This window comes from Rhinopithecus roxellana, chromosome 6 (assembly GCF_007565055.1).
Source record: "Rhinopithecus roxellana isolate Shanxi Qingling chromosome 6, ASM756505v1, whole genome shotgun sequence".
Lineage (NCBI taxonomy): Eukaryota > Metazoa > Chordata > Mammalia > Primates > Cercopithecidae > Rhinopithecus > Rhinopithecus roxellana.
The window spans coordinates 108,895,709-108,916,408 of record NC_044554.1 but is presented as its reverse complement, the minus strand read 5'-3'; the positions used below and the strand labels follow the sequence as shown (position 1 = coordinate 108,916,408).

Genomic DNA, 20,700 nt, shown 5'->3' with positions numbered 1-20,700 from the left:
TGGTTTGGGAGTGGGAAGGTGCAGGGCTAACAGATGACATTTGGAAGGGCAGGAAATATCTGGCACCCACAGGCCTTCCCAGTGGGATCAGAGCCCAGGCAGCTGGAGGCCGATTTGGTGAAACAGAGGAAAAACAAGAAAGAGCTTGAGGTCCTGGGTTCCCGTCCTGGCTCTGCGGCAAGCTCTCTGTGATCTTGGGAAATCCGCTTCCCTCTAATGCCGAGATGACAGACTGGGCAGCATGGTCTGGGTGGTCCTTTCCATCCTGAGGTCATACAGCCCTGGAGTGAAGCTCAAGAGTTGGAGGGCTCAGGCCTCGCTTGTTCTCCTGCCCCTCCCTCATTCCACCACCCTGCCTGACAGCTGGGCCAATCGGGGCTATTTATGGCTTGGCCTGATGTTGTGCTCCCCTGCGCCTCCCATGCTGGGCCCCACCCAGCTCAGGCCCAGCACCCACCTGCCTAGTCCACCAGCAACATCGCTGGGAGTCCTGCTGCTTTGGCTCTCCCAGAATAAGCCATGCCCTGGGGAAAGAACTCCTATCCCCACTGGGGACACCATCTGGGGTGCCTTCCCTCTGCCCCTGCCTGCCGGGTCTGGGGGCCCCACTCCCGCCCAGCCTGGGAGATCCCTCGGCCATCACCACTGCTGTGTCAAGACATGGCCCTGCAGAATGCCCTCTACACCGGGGACCTGGCAAGGTTGCAGGAGCTGTTCCCCCCGCACAGCACAGCTGACCTGCTGCTGGAGAGCCGGGCCGCAGAGCCTCGCTGGAGCAGCCACCAGAGGGGTGAGGGGCATCTGGGGGGTGCTGAGAACCTGGGGGGCTGGGCTGACTGCCTCGGCCATAGAGGACCTAAGGGCTTGAGAGACAGGAGAAGCCCCCAGCTGTTTCTCCCCAACCTCAAAGCTTGCCCAATAGCCTAAACCTTGGCCCAGGAATACAGTCATGTGGAGCCCAGAATAGCTCCTGCTGGATGCGTGGCCAGGTCAGGCTCAGAGCGTGGGACACAGGGGCCTTCTGCCTCCGCCTGTATTTCCCTCCTGCTCTCTCTCTCTCTGCCTTTGGCATATACCTCTCCTCCTCCCCACTCCCCTTTCCCCGCCCACATGCTCATGAGTTGGACTCCAGAAGAGAGCAAGGGGCAGGGAGAGCCCCTAGATGACAGACACCCCCTCTGTGCCAGGCTGGTGGAGAAGCCCAGTAGAGGGTCTGAGGAACACCCCAAGTCTGGCCTGGGACCCATCGTCACCCGCACGGCCTCAGGACCTGCCCTTGCCTTCTGGCAGGCAGTGCTGGCTGGGGACGAGGGCTGCGTCTCCCGCATCCTCGCGGATTCCAGTACTGGCCTGGCTCCTGATTCTGTCTTTGATACCAGCGACCCAGAGCGATGGAGGGATTTCCGCTTCAACATCCGTGCTCTGAGTACGGGCTGGGGCCCTGGGGGGTCTCAGCGGGAGAGAGGGGAGGATTCAGATGGAGCTCTGGGCTCCCTCTTCCTGCCTCTGCCTACCTCACCCCATTGGCTGGAAGGTCTTTGCCTTCCCTGGGATCTGAGACCCACATCTCCCCTCCCTAGGACTGTGGTCTCTGACATACAAAGAGGAGCTGACCACCCCACTGCATGTGGCGGCCAGCCGTGGCCACACCGAAGTCCTGCGGCTGCTGCTGAGGCGGCGAGCAAGGCCAGACAGTGCCCCTGGGGGCCGCACCGCCCTGCACGAGGCCTGTGCTGCAGGCCACACTGCCTGTGTTCATGTGCTGCTGGTGGCAGGAGCCGACCCCAACATCGCTGACCAGGATGGGAAACGCCCCCTGCATCTCTGCCGGGGACCTGGCACCCTTGAGTGAGTGACCCCTCACCCCAACCCCCAGTTCCACTCTGAAGGGAAGCAAAGAGGCCTTCTCAGGGAGGATAGGGGAAAATGTCAGGGACATGGGGCAGAGCAGTCCAGGCTTGGGGCATGGGTCAGGGTGCAATTACTTCCCAAGCCATCCACCCATTGACCCCATGAACTTTGGAGTGGCCTGGACTTTCAACAGTTTTCTGGTCTCCCAGGGATGGATGGAGACTGTGGCAGGGGTGCAGTTGCATGGGCTGCATTGGGAAATTGCCTGGCTCCACTATGGGGAGGTGGTGTTGCTTAAAGTTTTTAAAGACACTCTGAGCTTATCCTTTGTTCCAGGCACTGTGCTAAGTACAACAGCAACTAAGTCCCTGAGGCCCTGCCCTCAGGGAGCTTACTGTCCGATGATCCAGACAGGGAGTAGAGGATGGTGGCCCCAGTGAGGACCTGCCTGGGTCCCTCTGGGCAGGGTCTGGTTCTCCATAACAGGTCTAGAATCTCCATTTTGGTAGGGCACCCTCAGATCATGGGCTCAACGGACTCTCACTAACTAAACTCCCAAGAAACTGATGAATATACCCAAATGTGCCAATGTATCATTTATTGTAGGGAATAGTCCTTTGCAGTGACATAAATAACTGCACCCCATGTGTAAGCAACACTAGAGGATGGGATCCCAATTACAATTTTGTGAACTAACTCTCCATCCTATAGAGGCCCTCTCTCTGCCAACTGCACACCTGCGGGTCTTGTCTCTTGCATGGGAAAGGTGCCAAATTATTGACCCTGAGGTTCTCCTTTCATGGACCCTCTCCTTGTTAGTCTCATCAGCCTCTAGACGATTCCACAGACTTCCTCATACTATGGTTGAAGATGTGTTCTTTACTAGCGTGGCCCAGTGGAAACCTAATGTGAGCCACATATGCAATTTAGAATGTTCTAGCAACCCCATCAAAAGATGACAAATGGCCAGGCATGGTGGCTCACCCCTGTAATTCCAGCACTTTGGGAGGCTGAGGCAGGTGGCTCACTTGAGGCCAGGAGTCTGAGACCAGCCTGGCCAACATGCCCAAACACTGTCTCTACTAAAAATACAAAAATTAGCTGGGCGTGGTGGCAGGCGCCTGTAATTCCAGCTACTTGGGAGGCTGAGGCAGGAGAATTGCTTAAACCTGGGAGGTGGAGGTTGCAGTAAGCGGAGATTAGATTGCGCCACTGCACTCTAGCCTGGGAGAAAAAGTGGGACTTTGTCTCACACACACAAAAAAGACAAATATGTAAAACTAATTTTTAATGGTGGTAAAATACACATGAAATTTACCTTTGTAATCATTTTTTATTTATTTATTTTTTTCTGGAGACGGAGTCTTGCTCTGTCGCCCAGACTGGAGTGCAGTGGCGCAATCTCGGCTCACTGCAAGCTCCGCCTCCCACGTTCACGCCATTCTCCTGCCTCAGCCTCCCAAGCAGCTGGGACTACATGCACCCACCACCATGCCCAGCTAATGTTTTATATTTTTAGTAGAGACGGGGTTTCACCATGTTAGCCAGGATGGTCTCAATCTCCTGACCTCGTGATCTGCCCGCCTTGGCCTCCCAAAGTGCTGGGATTACAGGCATGAGCCACCGTGCCCAGCCCTTTGTAACCATTTTTAAGTGTACAGTTCGATGGCATTAAGCCACATTTGTGTTGTGGTTCAATCATCACCACCATCCATCTCCAAACCTTCTCATCTTCCAAACTGAAATTCTATCCCCATCAAACACTAACCACCCACCCCATCCTCTCTCCCAAACCCTGGCAATCACTACTCTACTTTCTGCCTCTGAATGTGAACACTCTGGGGACCTCACGTAAGTGGAATCATGCAGTATTTGTCCTTTTGTAACTAGCTTATTCCACTTACCATGATGTCCTCAGACTTCACCCATGTTGTCCCATGTTTCAGAATTTCCTTTCTGTCTAAGGCTAAATAACACTCTGTTATATGTGGGGAGCACATTTTGTTTATTCATTAACCCACTGAGGGACACCTGGGTTGCTTCCACGTTTTGGCTATTGCGAATAATGTTGCTATGGACATGTAGGTACAAATATCTGTGAAGCAGGCTAAATTAATTATATTTTATTTAACACAACAAATCCAAAATGTTATCATGTTGACATGTAATCAATATAAAATTGAGGCCAGGCGCAGTGGCCCATGCCTGTAATCCCAGCACTTTGAGAGGCTGAGCCGGATGGATCACCTGAGGTCAGAGTTCGAGACCAGCCTGGCCAACATGGTGAAACTGTCTCTACTAAAAATACAAAAATTAGCTGGACGTGGTGGCAGGCACCTGTAATCCCAGCTACTCAGGAGGCTGAGGCAGGAGAATCGCTTGAACCCAGGAAGTGGAGGTTTTAGTGAGCCAAGATCGTGCCACTACACTCCAGCCTGGGCAAAAGAGGGAAACTCCATCTCAAACAAACAAACAAACAAACAAAAATCAGCCAGGCATGGTGGTGCACACCTGTAATCTCAGCTACTCAGGAGGCTGAGGTAGGAGGATCACTTGAGCCTGTGAGGCGGAGGTTGCAGTGAGTGGAGATCATGCCACTGTACTCCAGCCTGGGCAACAGAGAGAGACCTCATCTCAAAAGATAAAAGAGAGAGAGAGAGAGATAGGGTCTTTCTCTCAGTCACCCAGTCTGGATTTGCAGTGGTGTGTTCATAGCTCACTGCAGCCTCAAACTACCGGGCTCAAACAATCCTCTCGCCTCAGCCTACAGAGTAGATGGGACTACTACAGGCCCACGCCACCATTCCCAGCTAATTTTTTGTGGAGATGGGCCTCACTTTGTTGCCCAGGATAGTCTTGAACTCCTGGGCTAAAGTGATTCTCCACTGCCCCTAGCCGGCTCTGTTTCTGAAGAAGAAGAAGGAGAAGGAGAAGAAGGAGAAGGAGAAGGAGAAGAAGAAGAAAAGGTGTGCATATAACACAGCACGTCTCAGTTAGGATTAGCCACATTTCAAGAACTTGATAGCCACAGGTGGCTAGTGGATACTACTACTGGATAGTGAATGATCCCACATTTTTAGTTCTGACCATGTTCCCACCAGCCTCCCTGAGATCACACCCAGGGATAATCCTTCCTTCCTTTGTGAGGAAACAAATGTATTTTAAAATTATTATGGAGATGTTTAAACGTATAGAAAGGCAGACAGGATAATGAAGTGAGCCCCCACAATCCATCACCCTCTATACCTCCCACTCCCCCCGCCATTTTGAGCTCTTACGATGGCAGGTGTTCGGGGGTTGTCTCACGTGCTGCTCACAATCATCTCGGAAGATGGAGCTTTTATAATTATCTGAATTCTACACAGGAGGGAACTGGAGCTCAGAGAGGCCAAGTCCCGTTAGCCCTGAAGTGAGGCACACACGTTGCTGTGACTCCCTGTGCTTCTTGCCATCTTGGAGTAAATCCAATTGGCCAATTTCAGTCTTTTTTATTTTTTATTTTTCCATTTTGAGAAGGAGGTTCACTCTGTCACCCAGGCTGGAGTATAGTGGCATGATCTCAGCTCACTGCAGTCTCTGCCTCCTGGGTTCAAGCAATTCTCCTGTCTCAGCCTCCCAAGTAGCTGGGATGACAGACATCCACCACCACACCTGGCTAATTTTTGTATCTTTAGTAGAGACAGAGTTTCACCACGTTGGCCAGGCTGGTCTGAAACTCCTGACCTCAGATGATCCACCCACCTTGGCCTCCCAAAGTGCTGGGATTATAGACATGAGCCACCATGCCCAGCCAATCAGTCTTGTTCTTTGTCCCACTGCCCTATTTCCATGTGCGCCCACTGCCAGGCTCCACACTCCTTTCCTCCTCTAGTCCCAGCATGCAGAGCCCCCAAACGGTCCTGCTGCCCCTGGACCCAAACAGCAGCCCTCCCCCTACTAGCCGTATCAACTTGCATGAGATCCTCAGACCTCAGTTTCCTCCTTTGTGGCATAAGTGTCTTAAGAGAGCCTACCAAGGGAATGTAGTGAGGATGAAATTAGCTACTACATGTAAAACCTTTAGCAGGCGCCTGTTCTAACCGCTCATGTGATAACTGCCGGTGACGTTTATTCTCACGGATGATTTAGTGGATTATCCCAACAAAAACTATTTGGATGTTAAAGAAGGACACTGTTGGCTGGGCACAGTGGCTCATGCCTATAATCCAGAACTTTGGGAGGCCAAGGCAGGTGGATCACTTGAGGTCAGGAGTTCGAGACCAGCCTGGCAAACATGGTGAAACCCCATCTCTACTAAAAACACAAAAAACTAGCCGAGCATGGTGGGGGCTGCCTGTAATCCCAGCTACTCTGGAGGCTGAGGCAGGAGAATGGCATGAACCTGGGAGGCAGCGGTTGCAGTGAGCTGAGATCGCGCCACTGCCCTTCTGCCTGGGCAATAGAACAAGACTCAGTCTCAAAAAAGAAAAAAAAAGGAAGGGGACTGTTGATATTGCAGAATGGTGCCGGGATGACCAGTGATGGGCAGGATGGAGGGTGGGTGGGGGGAGACAGAACAAAGAGCCACCCAAGTGTGTTCTTGCTGGGGGTCTGCGCCTGCTTTCCTCCCCACCACCATCTCCCCCCTAATAGGTGTGCGGAGCTGCTCCTGAGGTTTGGAGCAAGAGTGGATGGTCGGTCCGAGGAGGAAGAGGAGACCCCTTTGCATGTGGCTGCCCGGCTTGGCCATGTGGAGCTGGCAGATCTGCTTCTAAGACGGGGGGCATGTCCTGATGCCCGCGATGCCGAAGGCTGGACCCCACTGCTGGCTGCCTGTGACATCCACTGCCAGTCCACCGCCGATGCCGAGGCCACCACGGCCTGCTGCCTGCAGCTGTGCAGCTTGCTGCTTTCAGCTGGAGCAGACGCCGATGCTGCCGACCGGGACAAGCATCGACCCCTGCACCTGGCCTGTCGCCGTGGCCATGCAGCTGTCGTGGAGCTGCTCCTGTCCTGTGGCGTCAGTGCCAATGCCATGGACTATGGGGGACACACGCCCCTGCACTGCGCTCTGCAGGGCCCAGCTGCAGCCCTGGCCCAGAGCCCCGAGCACGTGGTTCGGGCTCTGCTCAACCACGGTGCCGTCCGTGTCTGGCCAGGGGCCCTCCCCAAGGTATGGGGGCTGCAGGCAGCAGGAGGGCCACCATGGTGAGGGGACAGGGAGACCTAGGCCTGTGCTCCGGTTTGCTTTGGAATGTGGCCTGTGCACATAGATTGGTTCCTTCTGTCTGTCTTTCATTCAGCATGTAAGCAAAGCCCAAATAGGGATCAAGGTGAAGACACAGATCAGCAGGAAATGTGTGTGTGTGCATGTGTTCACATGGTGTGCGTGTGTATACATGTGTTCATGCACATATGTGCACATATATACTGTGCATGTGTGATAAAGGTGGACTGGGGGCAGTGGGGCCAGATGATAAAGGATCCAAAAAGACAGAAGGAGTCAGGGTTGACGTGGGTGGTGGGCATTGTTTAAGGGTCTTCATCAGCACAACGAACTGCTGAAAATAGCATTTGAGGAAGCTCCCACAAGCAGTGGGGTCAGTTCAGTGACAGATGCAGGAGAGGCTCCCCAAGGGAAGGGGGCAAGCCTGTTTCAGGAGCCTCAAGTTCCCCTGAAAGTCTGCAGATGGACATGGTCCCACTTTCTGAGAATCTAGTAGGACCCACAGCCCCCAGAACAGCTGCCACTGTCCTGGCACCTGTGAACATGCCTTTCACTGTCAATTTCAATTTATATCCTACTTTATCTTAATTTCCCCTAAGTAGGTTCAACTTGAAGACCTGTGCTACTGATGCCCTGAGAGGGGGCCTTGCCCCATGCTGTGTCGTATCTGGAGGAGTGTAGATAATCTCATGAAGAGCCCTGGGTCTGGGAATGGGGACATCCGTTCTCAGAGGAGATGGGTCAGAACTGAAACCACCCTCTAAGTAGGCAGGTCCCCTCTGGCCCAGCCCAGAGTCTTGTCCCACCCAGCCTTGCCTGTCCGGGGACCACCTGCTATCCCAGCCTCTCCCCTTTGCTCACAAACCTAGAAGCATCTGTCTGGATTCCTAAGCAAGACCAAATAATTAAACAGCCCAAGAGTTCGGCAGATTGGTCTCCCCTTTGGGAAAATACAAGAAAATCAACAATTAACACTAATTAATCTCCTATTAACACTAGATAATTAGGAGACAAGTAATTCCCTGTAATCTGACGGCAGCTCTGACAGCTAATGATTTCCCCAGCAGGCAGGGGAGGGAGGAGAGCCCGGCACAGCGAAAGGGTTTCGTGGGACCCCACAGCCCTGCTCCACCCCTCAGCCTGTCTCTGGGACGAAAGAGGCTGGCAGAGCAAAGTACCCCATTTGTCCCTTTCCATGATCTGCAGCCCTGCCAGCTGAGGGGTTTCTGTCCTCCCTGCACAGAAGCCTCCACCACCCATCTATGATGAAACGCCAGCCCCAGCCGGTTCTCTAGGAGCCACCACTTTGGACTTGGTGCTCAGGGGACCTGGATCCAGGATGTGACTTTGATGCTTGTTCATGTGGCTGTAGGCAAGTCACTGCATGTGATACAGCCTCTCCCTAACAGGATGGAAAACTGTAGGAGAGCACTGGGGAAGAGTCGGAGCAAGCACAGCCTTGACTACACAGCAGGCACTGTTCTAAGCTGTATTTCCTGTTACAGGAGTTTCTCAGTCCTCCCAGCAACCTCTGAGGTCAGTGGTGACTAGGAGTGTAGGCTCTGGAGCCAGACACACTACCTGTGTGGCCTTCGGCAAGTTGCTGAATCTCCCTAGGCCTCAGTTTTGTCATCTGTAACATAGGGATATGACACTATGCCTTCTTCATAGGGTTAGTGTGAGAAGGGTTAATACACATCAAGCCTAGTGCTTAACACTTGTTAGCTAGTGTTGTTCTCGTTATGTAATGTATGAGAAAGCACTTGGTAAGCTGCTTGGCATCATCCCAGTGAGGGTATCGTTGGACACGGGAGTGCAAAGCAGGTTGGTGTAGCCGCACAGGCTTCCTGGAGGAGGCGGGACTGGGATGGGCAGTTTTGAAGGGAAGAAGGAGGAAGAGACAGGTATTTCAGGCACAGAGAACTGATTGAGCCCAGTGCAAAGGTGGGGATCAACATGGGCCAGGAAGGACAGAGATGGGCCTGAGGGGCAAGTGGAGAGGAGAGTTGGAGAGAACCAGCCTGCCCTTCCCTAGCTCGGAGGAGTGAGGAAAAGAGGCCTCCTGGGACAGACTGGTGAGCACCGCTCAGATGCAGGGCTAGAAGCAGAGGGCCCAGGTGTGTAACATGCTTTCTCCAGGGACCCCTGAAAGACCAGGTCTTCTGCTCCCACTGCTCATCGCTACTGCCATTTGACAGACAGAAGGGTCTCCTCTCCTTGCAGACAGAGGCTGTTAAACCCCCACTGTTAGATGCAATTGTGTGTTTGGCCACGTGTAGGTTGTGTGTGAGATACTGCCTGAAAGACAGTACTTATCTGTTTGCAGATCTTAAAAGGCTCTGTGGCCATCACCTGTAGAGATGCAGTGAGAGTGGAGTGCAGTGGAGGAGGCACGAATCTGCTTTAGGTACCAAGTTCAGGCACAAGCGGGAGTCATGGTGCCCGTGTCTGTCAGGCCACTTTTCTGACCACGTGGACAGTCTGTCCACAGGCTGCTCCACTGCATGGCTTGCCCACTTGCTGCACTGGACCACCACCTCAGAGACCTTTCTTGACCACTCCATCTAGGACAGTGCCCTCCCAACCATGCTCAGTCCCCTGACCCTACGTTTTTTTTTCTTTTTCTTTTTTTTTTTTTTTTTGAGACAGGGTCTCACTCTGTCGCCCACATGTGCAGTGGCGCGATTCTGGCTCACTGCAACCTCTGCCTCCCAGGCTCAAGAGATTCTCCTGCCTTAGCCTCCCGAATAGCTGGGATTACAGGTGCACGCCACTACTGCCTGGCTAATTTTTGTATTTTTGGTAGAGACGGGGTTTCACCATGTTGGCCAGGCTGGTCTCAAACTGCTGACCTCAAGTGATCCATCCACTGTGGCCTCCCAAAGTGCTGGGATTACAGGCATGAGCCACCACACCCAGCCCCTTCTTATTTTTCATTGCAGCAGCAGATCTATGAGTGATGACTTCTGTGTTTATTATGCTTTCCTTCTGAAATAGAAGCTCTTGGATGATGAGGACTTTATTTTCCCCACTGCTGAATTTTAAGTGCTTGGCACATAGTAGGCCCTCAATAAATATTTGCCGAATGAACCAATGAAAGCATAAATCTGGCTCCAACTAGATTGCACTCCTGCTCCTATCAAATCCTCTCCTGCTCTTGCAGGCAGTCCATCGGCCTCTGGTTGCCTTGCCCCTTCTCCCTGAATACCCTCCTGGCTCTGGGTTCCCTTGCCTCCAGAGCCCAGTCCTCCCTCTGCGAGTCCCCCACCCAGCCCCACCCCCTCCCTGGCCCGCTCTTGTAGCTGTCTCTACCCACGTTTGGCATTGTATGGATTCTGTGATCTTTTTATCTGCTCAGGAGCTCCACCCACAGGTCAGGGACTCCTTCCAGCCAGCAGAAAACCCAGCCCAGAACCTTGTAGAGGTAGAGAGGAGAGCAGGATGATGGTGTGGTTAAGGGCAAGGGGGCCACGCTTCCAGGCCTGGACTGTGGGAACCACAACTTGGGCAAGTTAATTAACTTCTCTGTCCCTCAGTTTCCCTTGGCTGTAGTGAAGGAAATAATAACACAGGGATATTAACAGTCCATCCCTTGCAGGGACAACAGTGAAGAGTTCATACATGTAAAGTGCTAGAAAGATCATCTGGCCTGAGTTATGCACAACAGAAAGGTTAGCTGCTGTATTGGCTTCCTGGATCAAACGAAGTACCACAAACTGGATAGCTTAGAGCAACAGAAATGGAGTTCCCTTACAGCGGTGGAGGCTGGAAGTTTGAAATGCAGGTGTAGGCAGGGCTGGCTCCTTCTGAAGCCTCTGAGGGAGCATCTGTTCCATGGCGCTCTTGTAGCTTCCAGTGGTTCCCACAATCCTTGGTGTCCTTTGACTTGTACACGTGTCACTCCACTGTCTGCCTTTGTCGTCACATGGCCTTCTCGTCTGTGTCCATGTCTGTGCCTCTGTTTTCTCTTCTTATAAGAACACCAGTCATATTGAATAGGGCCCACTGTAATGACCTCATTTTAACCTGATTACATTTGCAAAGACCCTATTTCCAATTAAGGTCCAATTCATAGGTACAGGGGGTTAGGTCTTCAATATAGCTTTTGGGGAACAAAGTTCAACCCACAACAACTATTCTGGAGCTGTCTGGTCACTCTGTGTGGACTGACTGGGGACCCAACACGTCTTTGCCTCCCGCAGGTGCTGGAGCGCTGGAGCACGTGCCCTCAGACCATTGAGGTCCTGATGAACACCTACAGTGTTGTGCAGCTTCCCGAGGAGGCTGTGGGCCTGGTGCCTCCTGAAACTCTGCAGGTCAGATTCCAAGGCCCTGAACATAGAGCCTCTCATCCTGGCCCCAAGACTCCCACCCGCTAAACCACAGCCCCCATAGAAAGCATCTAAAGACGCACTCATGTCCCAGAAGAGAGAACTTGCAGAGTGAACACTCAAACATTCACTGTTTCTAAGAGGTTCCTTCCGGTAGATGCCCCACCCCTCCCTCACCAGCCTACCCTGTGAGGAGGAGCCGGCACCACCTGTCTGAAGCTGCCCCTCACTGAGCCCCTTGTTCTGCCCCCAGAAACATCAGCGTTTCTACTCCTCCCTCTTCGCCTTGGTGAGGCAGCCCAGGTCGCTGCAGCATCTGAGCCGCTGTGCGCTCCGCTCCCACCTGGAGGGCAGCCTGCCCCACGCGCTGCCCCGCCTCCCCCTGCCACCGCGCCTGCTCCGCTACCTGCAGCTGGATTTTGAGGGCGTGCTCTACTAGGTGAGCCCTGGGATCTGTGAGCAGTAACAGCTGCTTGGGGTCCAGGGATGGGTGGAAGGCAAGAGAAGCATTGGGGAAGGCCTTGGCCAGAACCGGCCTGTCCCCGAACCACCAGAAGCCTCTGAATCCAAACCTCTCCTTCCAGATGACCACGGCCTTTTGAGAGGGCCTGAAAGCAGATGCCCCAGCCTACAGAGGGCGCACCTCTGCACTAACTCAGGCCAGGTAGCCTAACAGCAGGAGGCCCAGCTACGCAGGCAGGTGTGGATGCTGCAATTCCCAGTGCAGAGAAGTGGACTGACAGCGGCCGCCAGATGATGTCTGATGAAGACACACTCCTGTCGGGGCTCTCCTGGGGCCCCCTTCTAGCCTGTGCAAACCCTGTATGTGCATTAAAAGTCTTCAGGTCTGTTTTGGTACTGTCTCCAACAGACCTTCCTCTGAACCTGCTCCCTTGCCGGGCAGTCGGGATGGGCGGACTGATAGGGGCTCCCTGCCTGCCCCACGGTGCCAGCTGCATCACCTTCCCCTTTGGCATCAGCCAGCTGCTAAGAGGTCCCAGGCTTGCCAGCTCCATGAAATGACAGAATGACCACCAGGTGACAACGCGTTAGAAAAGGCCTAAAGGAGGTGCAGGGTGCACATGGAGGCAGTGCAGAGAGTTGGGCAGGAAGGAACAGGAACTCTTGGGGTAGGAAGGTGAGGCAGGAGAGCCACCCGGAAGGAGGGGCATGTGGGGTGGCCCATCGCGGAGGGTAGCCATGGCTCAGGTGAGAGCCAAAGGCCCAGGTTTAGTAAAACAGAACCAGTTCTGCCTATTGCCTGACACGGTAGGTCAGGGAGAACCAGAAGCACGCCTGGTTCCTGCCTCTTTTATGTGCTCTTTCCTTAAATTTAGTTCTGGCCGCAAGAGCGCTGAGTTGAAAGTTCCATGACCCAGGTTCTGGTCTTAACTCTGCCATTAACTTGTGGAACCTAAATCTCTTACCTCTCCGGGCTCACGTTTCTGCGTCTGTAAAAAGAGAGGGAGGAGAGTCCCTGAGAGTCACTGTAGTATCAGGATTTTCAGAACCTGCCAGAGGCCCCCGCAGCCTGCAACCACAGGCGGAGGGCAGGTGGTCGGGACAGGGCAGCCAGTCAAGTGCACCGTGATCCCTGACGTCAAGGGTCGCTGGACAGAGTTCCCTCAGGCGGCAAAGTGCGCACGCGCTAGAGCTCGCGGCTTCCCCGCCAACTGGCACGAGCTAGGCGACGAAGGGCGGGGCCGGGAGGGCACGAAGAGACAGGGGGTGGGCCTGGAGGGCGCGAGACGGCCGGGGCGGGGCCTGGAGGGCGCGAGACGGCCGGGGGCGGGGCCTGGAGGGCGCGAGGCTTTAGGCCACGCTGACCAGGGCCGGGAGTCCTGTTAGGCGTTGAGAGGCGGCTGAGGAGAAGCGCAGAGGAAGTCAGAGGGCCCGGATTCTCACCCTGGCCTCACGGACCTTGGGCTGAGCGGTCTGTCTGGCTTCAGGTGCTGGCGCGCGGCTCGGGGACGCGGGTGCGGTGGGCAAGCGGTGGAGGCTCCGCGCTGTGGAAACCCCAGGCGGATCCCGACCGCACAGACCCCACCTCGCGGGCAGGAAGCAGCTGCCCCGAGGCGTGCGCGGCAACCTGGTGCGCGAGGCCCACTGCTGTTGAGGGCCTGCGGGGCGCCCTGTGGAGACCGCGGCTCGGGTCTGGGTCCCGGGGGACGTCCTAGTGCTCTCTGGTTTGTTCTGTAGCCGTTCCAGGGCCTGAGTCCGCGTGCACAGGGTGGCCGGAGCGCGGCGCACAGGAGGAAGCGGCAGGTGCTGCCGAGCCCGGGACTGGGGGTTGGCAGTGCGAACTATTTCAGATCGGGTGACAGGGAGGGAAACTTGCTCTCTGAGGAGGTGACATTTAGAGACCTGAGTAGAGCAGATCAGCAGGAGTGGCAGGACGGACCGCCCTGGCTGCGGGCGTGGGTCGGGGGGCACCTGCGGCGGTCCAGGCCAGAGGCAGTCGCAGCGGGCGAGATTCGGAATCCTTGGGGAGAACTGGGGGGCCGCTGCTGGGGGGATGTGGAGGGGCTGCAGAAAAGCGCTGCCTGGGAGGACTCGCAGGTTTTTGGCTTGGACTCCTGGTCGGAAGGTGGTGCCAGATGCTAAGGTGGGGAAGACGAGAAAGGAACGGGAAGCAGAAGGCCGTTGTTGGGGAGACGGCACTGGAGCCGCCTAGGAACCATCTCTGAGGCTGTGGCCTGGGCACGGGGATCTGGGCCCACGTCGAGCGCAGGTCATGCAAGTGCGGGCTCGCTGGCGCGGGAAAGAGTTTGGAGCTCTGCTCCCAGGGAATCCCGACTCCCGGGGATGACTTGCCCCAGAGAGTCCTGCTGGTGGATTTTGATGGAAATTCTATTCGATCGCATCCACTTGGTTCGCTGTGTGCTTCCGGATCCCCAGGTTTTAGGTGCTTCATGCCATGCTGGGAACGAGACACGCTCCTGCCCTCAGTGAATCTTCAGTCTAGTGTGAGAAACAAGCGTGTGAACAACCAGTTAGAATACAAAGGGCAATAGGATGAATGTAAGATAAATGTGGGAGCAGGAGCTGGAGGCGTGAAGAGGAGGGCAAGGAATGGGGTTGAGATCTGGGAGGGCGTCCCAGAAGAAGCACCCTCCTCTAAAGTGATAGGAAGACGGGGGAGGATTTCTGGCCACATCTGGAGAGCCTGCGATCATGGGACGCCTTTTTAAGGACGGGGAAGGGAAGAAAGGCGATGTGGAGTGGTGGCTGTGAAGGGGCTGTGCACAACTTCACATACTGTCCCTTAGCGGGGCAATGTCAGGAGGGTCCTCACTGGGGTTAGACATTCAGATTCTTGCGAGCCAGGGCGCTTCCTCCCCAGCCTCCTGGCTGTTGGTCCCGCGGGCCCAGAACCTCTCCCTGGTAATTGCTTTTCGTAATGTGTTTGCTCCAAACCAATTTCACGCCTCCGTGAGGACTCCGCCCTGCACTAGAGGCGCGGACCTCCCCACCACCAACCTACCCACGAGTGAACGCGCGAGCTCACGCATACGGTACACATTTAACACAACAGACATACAGGGTTCGGGTACCAGGGGACGCTAAACATACTTAACCCTACACTCACGCACACTAGACGTTAAGACACTCACGTACGACCCCCCTCCCCAAACAGTGCGTTCACAGTTAAGCACCTAGAGGCGTCCCGCGCGCTGGCCCTTGGAGCCTCAGTTAGTGGTTTCTTTGCCCTCGGCGCGTCTCCTGGACTATCGCCAGGGGGCGCTGCAGCACCCCGCACCTCCTTCGCTGTGCCCGCAGTTGTGCGCTGCTGCCACCAGAGGGTACCCGCGGCCAGACCCGACGCTGCCCACCATGAGAGGACTTTCTCTGGCCAATGAGTGGATTGGAGGTATAGATTTGTGGTCTTTGACTTGAATACTTTGTTTTTTCTCAGCATCCTTGGTGCTAGTTGGCAACACAGATGAGGCCGTGGTGGACACAGGGTAGATTAAAGATAAAATTCCTCTATAGGAGCATTTCCCAAATGTCAGAGAATATGGACAAAGCAGCACTTTAGAATTCTGTTTTGGACAGTGAGACCAGGTACTTTCCCATAATGCGTCTGCTCAGGAATTCAGTGGGAAAACCAGTTTTTTGCTGGTAAAGAAAGGAGCTAGCCCTGTTCAGATTTGACAGAGGCAAAGTCTGCACTTGGTACTGATGAGACAGTAAGAAGTAGTTTTGGAGTGCTCTGGATGTCAGGGAAAAGTAGTCCCTTCCTTTCTTGACCACTCGACTCTTTGTCTATTTAGTGCAGGAAGAACTCGTTTTGGAAGGTGTTTTCTCATATTCAGTTGACTCTTGCCCTTGCTTTTTGACTAGACAAAGTTTTTGTTGTTGTTGTTGTTGTTGTTGTTGTTGTCGTTTTGTTGGTTTTTTTTTTGAGACGGAGTCTCACTCTGTCGCCCAGGCTGGAGTGCAGCGGCATGATCTGTGCTCACTGCAAGCTCCACCCTCTGGGTTCACGCCATTCTCTTGCCTCAGCCTCCCCAGTAGCTGGTACTACAGTTGCCCACTACCACGCCTGGCTAATTTTTTGTATATTTAGTAGAGATGGGGTTTCACCGTGTTAGTCAGGATGGTCTGGATCTCCTGACCTTGTGATCCACCCACCTCGGCCTCCCAAAGTGCTGGGATTACAGGCGTGAGCCACCGCGCTGGCCCTTGTTGTTCTTATTTGTAAGACAGGGTCCTGGTCTGTCACCCAGGCTAGAGTGCAGTGGCACAATCTCTGCACACTGAAGCCTCAACCTCCACAGCTCAAGTGATCCTCCCATCTCAGCCTCCTGGGTAGTTAGGACTACAGGCATGTGCCACCATGCCTGGCCAATTTTTAAAATTTTTTTATAGAGACGGGGATCTCACTGTGTTGTCCAGGCTGGCCTTGAACTCCTGGTCTCAAGTGGTTCTCCCACCTGGGCCTCCCAAAGTGTCAGGATTACAGACATAAACCACTGTACCCAGCCAGAGTAGATATTAATCACTCTCCCTCACAGATGGAGATGTCAAAGAGGGGTCAAGGTCACAGGGCCCAGTGAGGGGTCAGAAAAGGAATTTGACTCCAGGTCTTTTTACTTTAGCCAATACTTCCTTCCATTTACCATGTGGCCTCAGTTCTATGTTCTATGAAAGGGCAGGGAAAGGAAATGGATTGCTGCAGTTGCCACTATGTATGCCAATGTTACTGAATGTCAAGGACTTCACAGAAGTCACACTTCGTATCTCTAGCATGCCAAGGGAACACATAAAGGATATAAATGGGTTATGAAATACAGTATCTAACAAACACAAACCACACCAGGTCAGTAGAAGTACTTGAGGTCTCACTTGCCTCTGTTCAGAATTGGTGGCCCACTGGGATTTGTTGGCACTAAGTTTTTTTTTTTTTTTTTTTTTTTTTGAGGCGGAGTCTCGCTCTGTCGCCCGGTCTGGAGTGCAGTGGCCAGATCTCAGCTCACTGCAAGCTCCGCCTCCCAGGTTTACGCCATTCTCCTGCCTCAGCCTCCCGAGTAGCTGGGACTACAGGCACCCGCCACCTCGCCCGGCTAGTTTTTGTATTTTTAGTAGAGACGGGGTTTCACCGTGTTAGCCAGGATGGTCTGGATCTCCTGACCTCGTGATCCGCCCGTCTCGGCCTCCCAAATTGCTGGGATTACAGGCTTGAGCCACCGCGCCCGGCCCTTGGCACTAAGTTTTAAGTATGTACTTCCTGGTCAGGCCCAGTGGCTCATGCCTGTAATCCCAGCACTTTGGGAAGCCGAGGCAGGCGGATCACGAGGTCAGGAGTTTGAGACCAGCCTGGCCAACATGGTGTAAACCCTGTCTCTACTAAAAATACAAAACTTAGCTGGGCAGGGTGGCGGGCACCTGTAATCAGAGCTACTTGGGAGGCTGAGGCAAGAGAATCACTTGAATCCGGAAGGCGGAAGTTGCAGTGAGCCAAGATCATGCCATTGCACTCCAGCCTGGGCAACAGAGCAAGATTCCATCTCAAAAAAAAAAAAAAAAAGTATGAACTTCCTGTGCCAGCTTGAGTAGAGAATCCACTTTACTGAGTATAGTTCTAAGCAATAAGCTCTTGGCATGAACTAGGTGACATATATCTTGAAGATCATAGGGTTATTTTATTTTTTATTTTTTGAGATGGAATTTCCCTCGTTGCCCAGGCTGGAGTACAGTGGCGCGATCTCGGCTCACTGCAACCTCCACCTCCCAGGTTCAAGCAATTCTCCTGCCTCAGCCTCCCAAGTAGCTGGGATTACAGGCATGCGCCACTATGCCCAGCTGATTTTGTATTTTTAGTAGAGATGGGGTTTCACTATGTTGGTCAGGCTAATCTCGAACTCCTGACCTCAGGTGATCCACCCACCTCGGCCTCCCAAAGTGCTGGAGTTACAGGCATGAACCACCGTGCCCAGCCCAGAGGGTCTTTCAAACATTTTTTAGAGGTCTCCCTCTGTCACCCAATCTGGAGTACAGTGGTGTGATTATGACTCACTCTAACCTCCAACTCTTGGGCTCAAGCAATCCTCCTGCCTCTGCCTCCCAAGTAGCTGGAGCTACAAGTGTGTGCCACCATGCTTGGCTAATACAATCAGAGGGTCTTTTAACCTTGAGTCCTTGACATACCAGAATGTGACAGGTTTCTTAAAGTGTCCTTTTACTGAAGGGACTGGTAGAAGAGTGATGTTTCAATATATATCCTTTTGAGCTTTTGGAATTTGGTACTATGTGATTTTATTACCTATGCAATCAATGAATGCAATTACTTTTAAAAATGGCTCTTCCTTCATGCCTTACTTGGCTGATCCTGTAACTGCTCATACAGGTTTAATTTCAGTTTTGTAGCCCAAAGTTGCCTCAATAATTTGTCAAGTCAATAAGCCCCTGTTATGTATCCACCACTGATAAGCCCTCTCACTTTAAAAATACAATATACTTTTGAAGCTTGGTCTTCCATGTTGGTCTGGTAAAGTGCTTGGTTAATTTAGCAAAGGGGTGTTCCGAAGAGTATCTTTAGACAAGTCCTTTAGTAGTGAGTTGGAGTTAAGCTAAGGCACCTCTTCTTTCTCCATTGAGACATCTTACCACCAGACTTGTTTCTTAGAAATTGCACTGGTTGAATGTGGAGCCCAAGGTAGATCAAGACTGCATGGAAATGACACTTTTCTCTGTTCACCTCTCTGATGAATTGTCAGTTAAGGCATAACCAAAAAAAATCCCTTCTTGAGTCCTGCCCCCTTTCTCAGTCCACCCTGGTGACAGTGTCTTTGAAGGTACTGATTTAAATACATCAGCCTGACATTAACAGTGTTCACTAGGCTAACACAACACTCCTGATTTGGAACAAATGTCACTGAGACCCAGAGTTCCCTCCTGCCCTGCTCTGTTTTGGCCGGGCAATCCTGGAATTTGTGTAGGTTTTTGTCCTCGCTGGAGCCAAATCACTTCCCCTATGTAGACTGCATCTTCCTAAACTTGCCTGGCTTTGCTGTTATTAATTTTAATATTAATTTTAACCAGCTTGGCTCTACCTAGCCTTACCTGAATAACAATTTCCTTGTGACCAGATGACACTCACTGTAGCTGGCCAGCCTTGCCCTGTGTCCTGAAGCTTGGGTCACTCTTCTGTTGACTTGCCTGCCTTGTCTCTTTCTTGCCCACTAACCTGAGGTGGCTATCAAGTCAAAGGGTCTGTGACTTTTGCCTCTAGATTGACAACTCTACCGCTGGGAATTGGGAGGAGGAGGAGGACGGTAAAAGGCACCACCATTTCTGTGTCTCGGAAGGGGGGAGGTGAGAGTCATCTGCAATTAGCGGATAATTAGCGCTACTGACCCTTGGGGCTCATCAGCGCTCCTGGGGCCAGCCCCCAGCAATCAGCCAGGGCAGGTCGTGAGTGTCAGGCCCAGGAATGAATAGGGCTCATCAGCGGCGCTGGAGCTGGGGAGCCAATCAGGGAAAATTAATAGCAGAAGAGAGGGAGAGAGAGCGAGGGAGGGAGACAAGAGATAGACAGACAAGAGATACAGATAAAGGAGAGAAATGAGAAAAATCGAGTAAGAGAGACTGGGATAAGGAATAAGAGATGGGAAAGAAATAATCAGAGAGGAATAGGAATAGAAACGAGGACGGGAAAGGGAAGAGGAGTGGGAGGAAGAAAAAGAATGTAAAGGATGGGAGAAAGATGGAGGGAAAAGGTCAGAGGAATGGTAAGTACTTGGCATAGTGTGGGCACTCAAGGAAATTACCCACAGAGGCAAGAGAAAGGGACTAGGGGAAGTTGGAGATGGAGGAGGAGGCGGGAATGAGGAAGAAGGTGAAGAGCCAATGCCAAGAGAATAGAGACCAGAGGCCAGAGTGCCAATGGGGCAGACAGGAGGAAAGGGGCCCCATAAGAGTAGCGCTAAGCCATAGCACCGGGCGGGCGCAGCGCGCCCCCTGTCGGCCCCGCCTCGCCTCCCTCAGCCCCGCGCTCTCGCTGGAGGGGGCGGCGGCCGTGCTGTCCCGCCCGTCGCGCCGGGGCTTGCTCTGGGGACCGCCACAACGTCCGCTCCACGGGCGGGGGAGGGGTGTCGGAGCTGGGAGGCACGCCGGGGAATGACTCGCGGCCCGACGGAGGGCCGCGGCCTGGAGCAGAGGGGCGCTGTGGTCCGGCGCCGCTGCCTGTCCCTGCTGGTGCGCCCTCTCCGCCTGCCGCCCGGTGTCCCATTCACGCTTGGCCCTGCCGCCCGGTCGGAGCTTGGGCCACCTCTCGCTTGCCCTCCGAGCTGGGCCGAGCTCGGGCCGGGTGGGCTGAGTTGGGGGTGGACTGGGTGGAGGGAAGGGGACCGGCCCAGCAGCTGCCGCCGCCTTCTCGTCGGCCGCAAACTTTCACAAAGCGGCGTGTCCGGCCTCATCAATCTCCATTAATAATAGTTGGTTGGGCCGCGGGGGGCGGGTGGGGGTCCCGGGCCGGCCGGCCAGGCCGCTGGGAACGGGTTCTGCGGAGGGAGCGGGAGCCGGGCGCGGCGGCGGCGGGCGGAGGGAGGAAGTGAAGCGTAATTTGAGGAAGATGGATGAGTCCGGAGGGCGACACCCCCAGCCCGCCCGCTCGCCCGCCCCCTCCCTCCTTATGAGAGAGAGGGAGCGCGGCGCCGGAGCCACACTGCGCCGAGCCCGCGCCCCGCCGCCACCTCGGCCCGGGAGCCAGGGAGCGAGCCCTGCGTGTCCGCGCGGGGCGCCCGAGCCGCGGGGCGCAAGGAGGCGCCCGGAGGGGAGCGCCCCGGGGCGGCCGCAGCTCCGAGCAAG

At 54.1% G+C, this 20,700-nt stretch overlaps 1 protein-coding gene across 2 annotated transcripts; it reads left to right on the top strand.

Moving 5' to 3' along the window:
• The first annotated feature begins 409 nt into the window (after positions 1-409).
• ASB10 (ankyrin repeat and SOCS box containing 10) lies at positions 410-12,236 on the top strand. Of its 2 annotated transcripts, none has more exons than XM_010379952.2 (6): positions 410-790; positions 1,581-1,848; positions 6,484-7,003; positions 11,260-11,373; positions 11,642-11,827; positions 11,973-12,236. In XM_010379952.2, the coding sequence occupies exons 1-5, from the start codon at positions 520-522 to the stop codon at positions 11,825-11,827; spliced, it is 1,359 nt and encodes a 452-aa protein (XP_010378254.1). In that variant the 5' UTR covers positions 410-519; the 3' UTR covers positions 11,973-12,236. The 2 variants fall into 2 exon arrangements, with proteins under 2 accessions (XP_010378254.1, XP_010378253.1); XM_010379951.2 differs by lacking the exon at positions 410-790 and adding an exon at positions 984-1,426.
• The last annotated feature ends 8,464 nt before the right edge of the window (positions 12,237-20,700 follow it).

Coding starts and splice junctions, on each gene's coding strand:
- ASB10 (XM_010379951.2), top strand. CDS start 1,111: ATGCTCATGAGTTGGACTCCAGAAGAGAGCAAGGGGCAGGGAGAGCCC. Junction 1,427..1,580: donor CTTCAACATCCGTGCTCTGA/GTACGGGCTGGG, acceptor TCCCCTCCCTAG/GACTGTGGTCTCTGACATAC. Junction 1,849..6,483: donor CGGGGACCTGGCACCCTTGA/GTGAGTGACCCC, acceptor CCCCCCTAATAG/GTGTGCGGAGCTGCTCCTGA.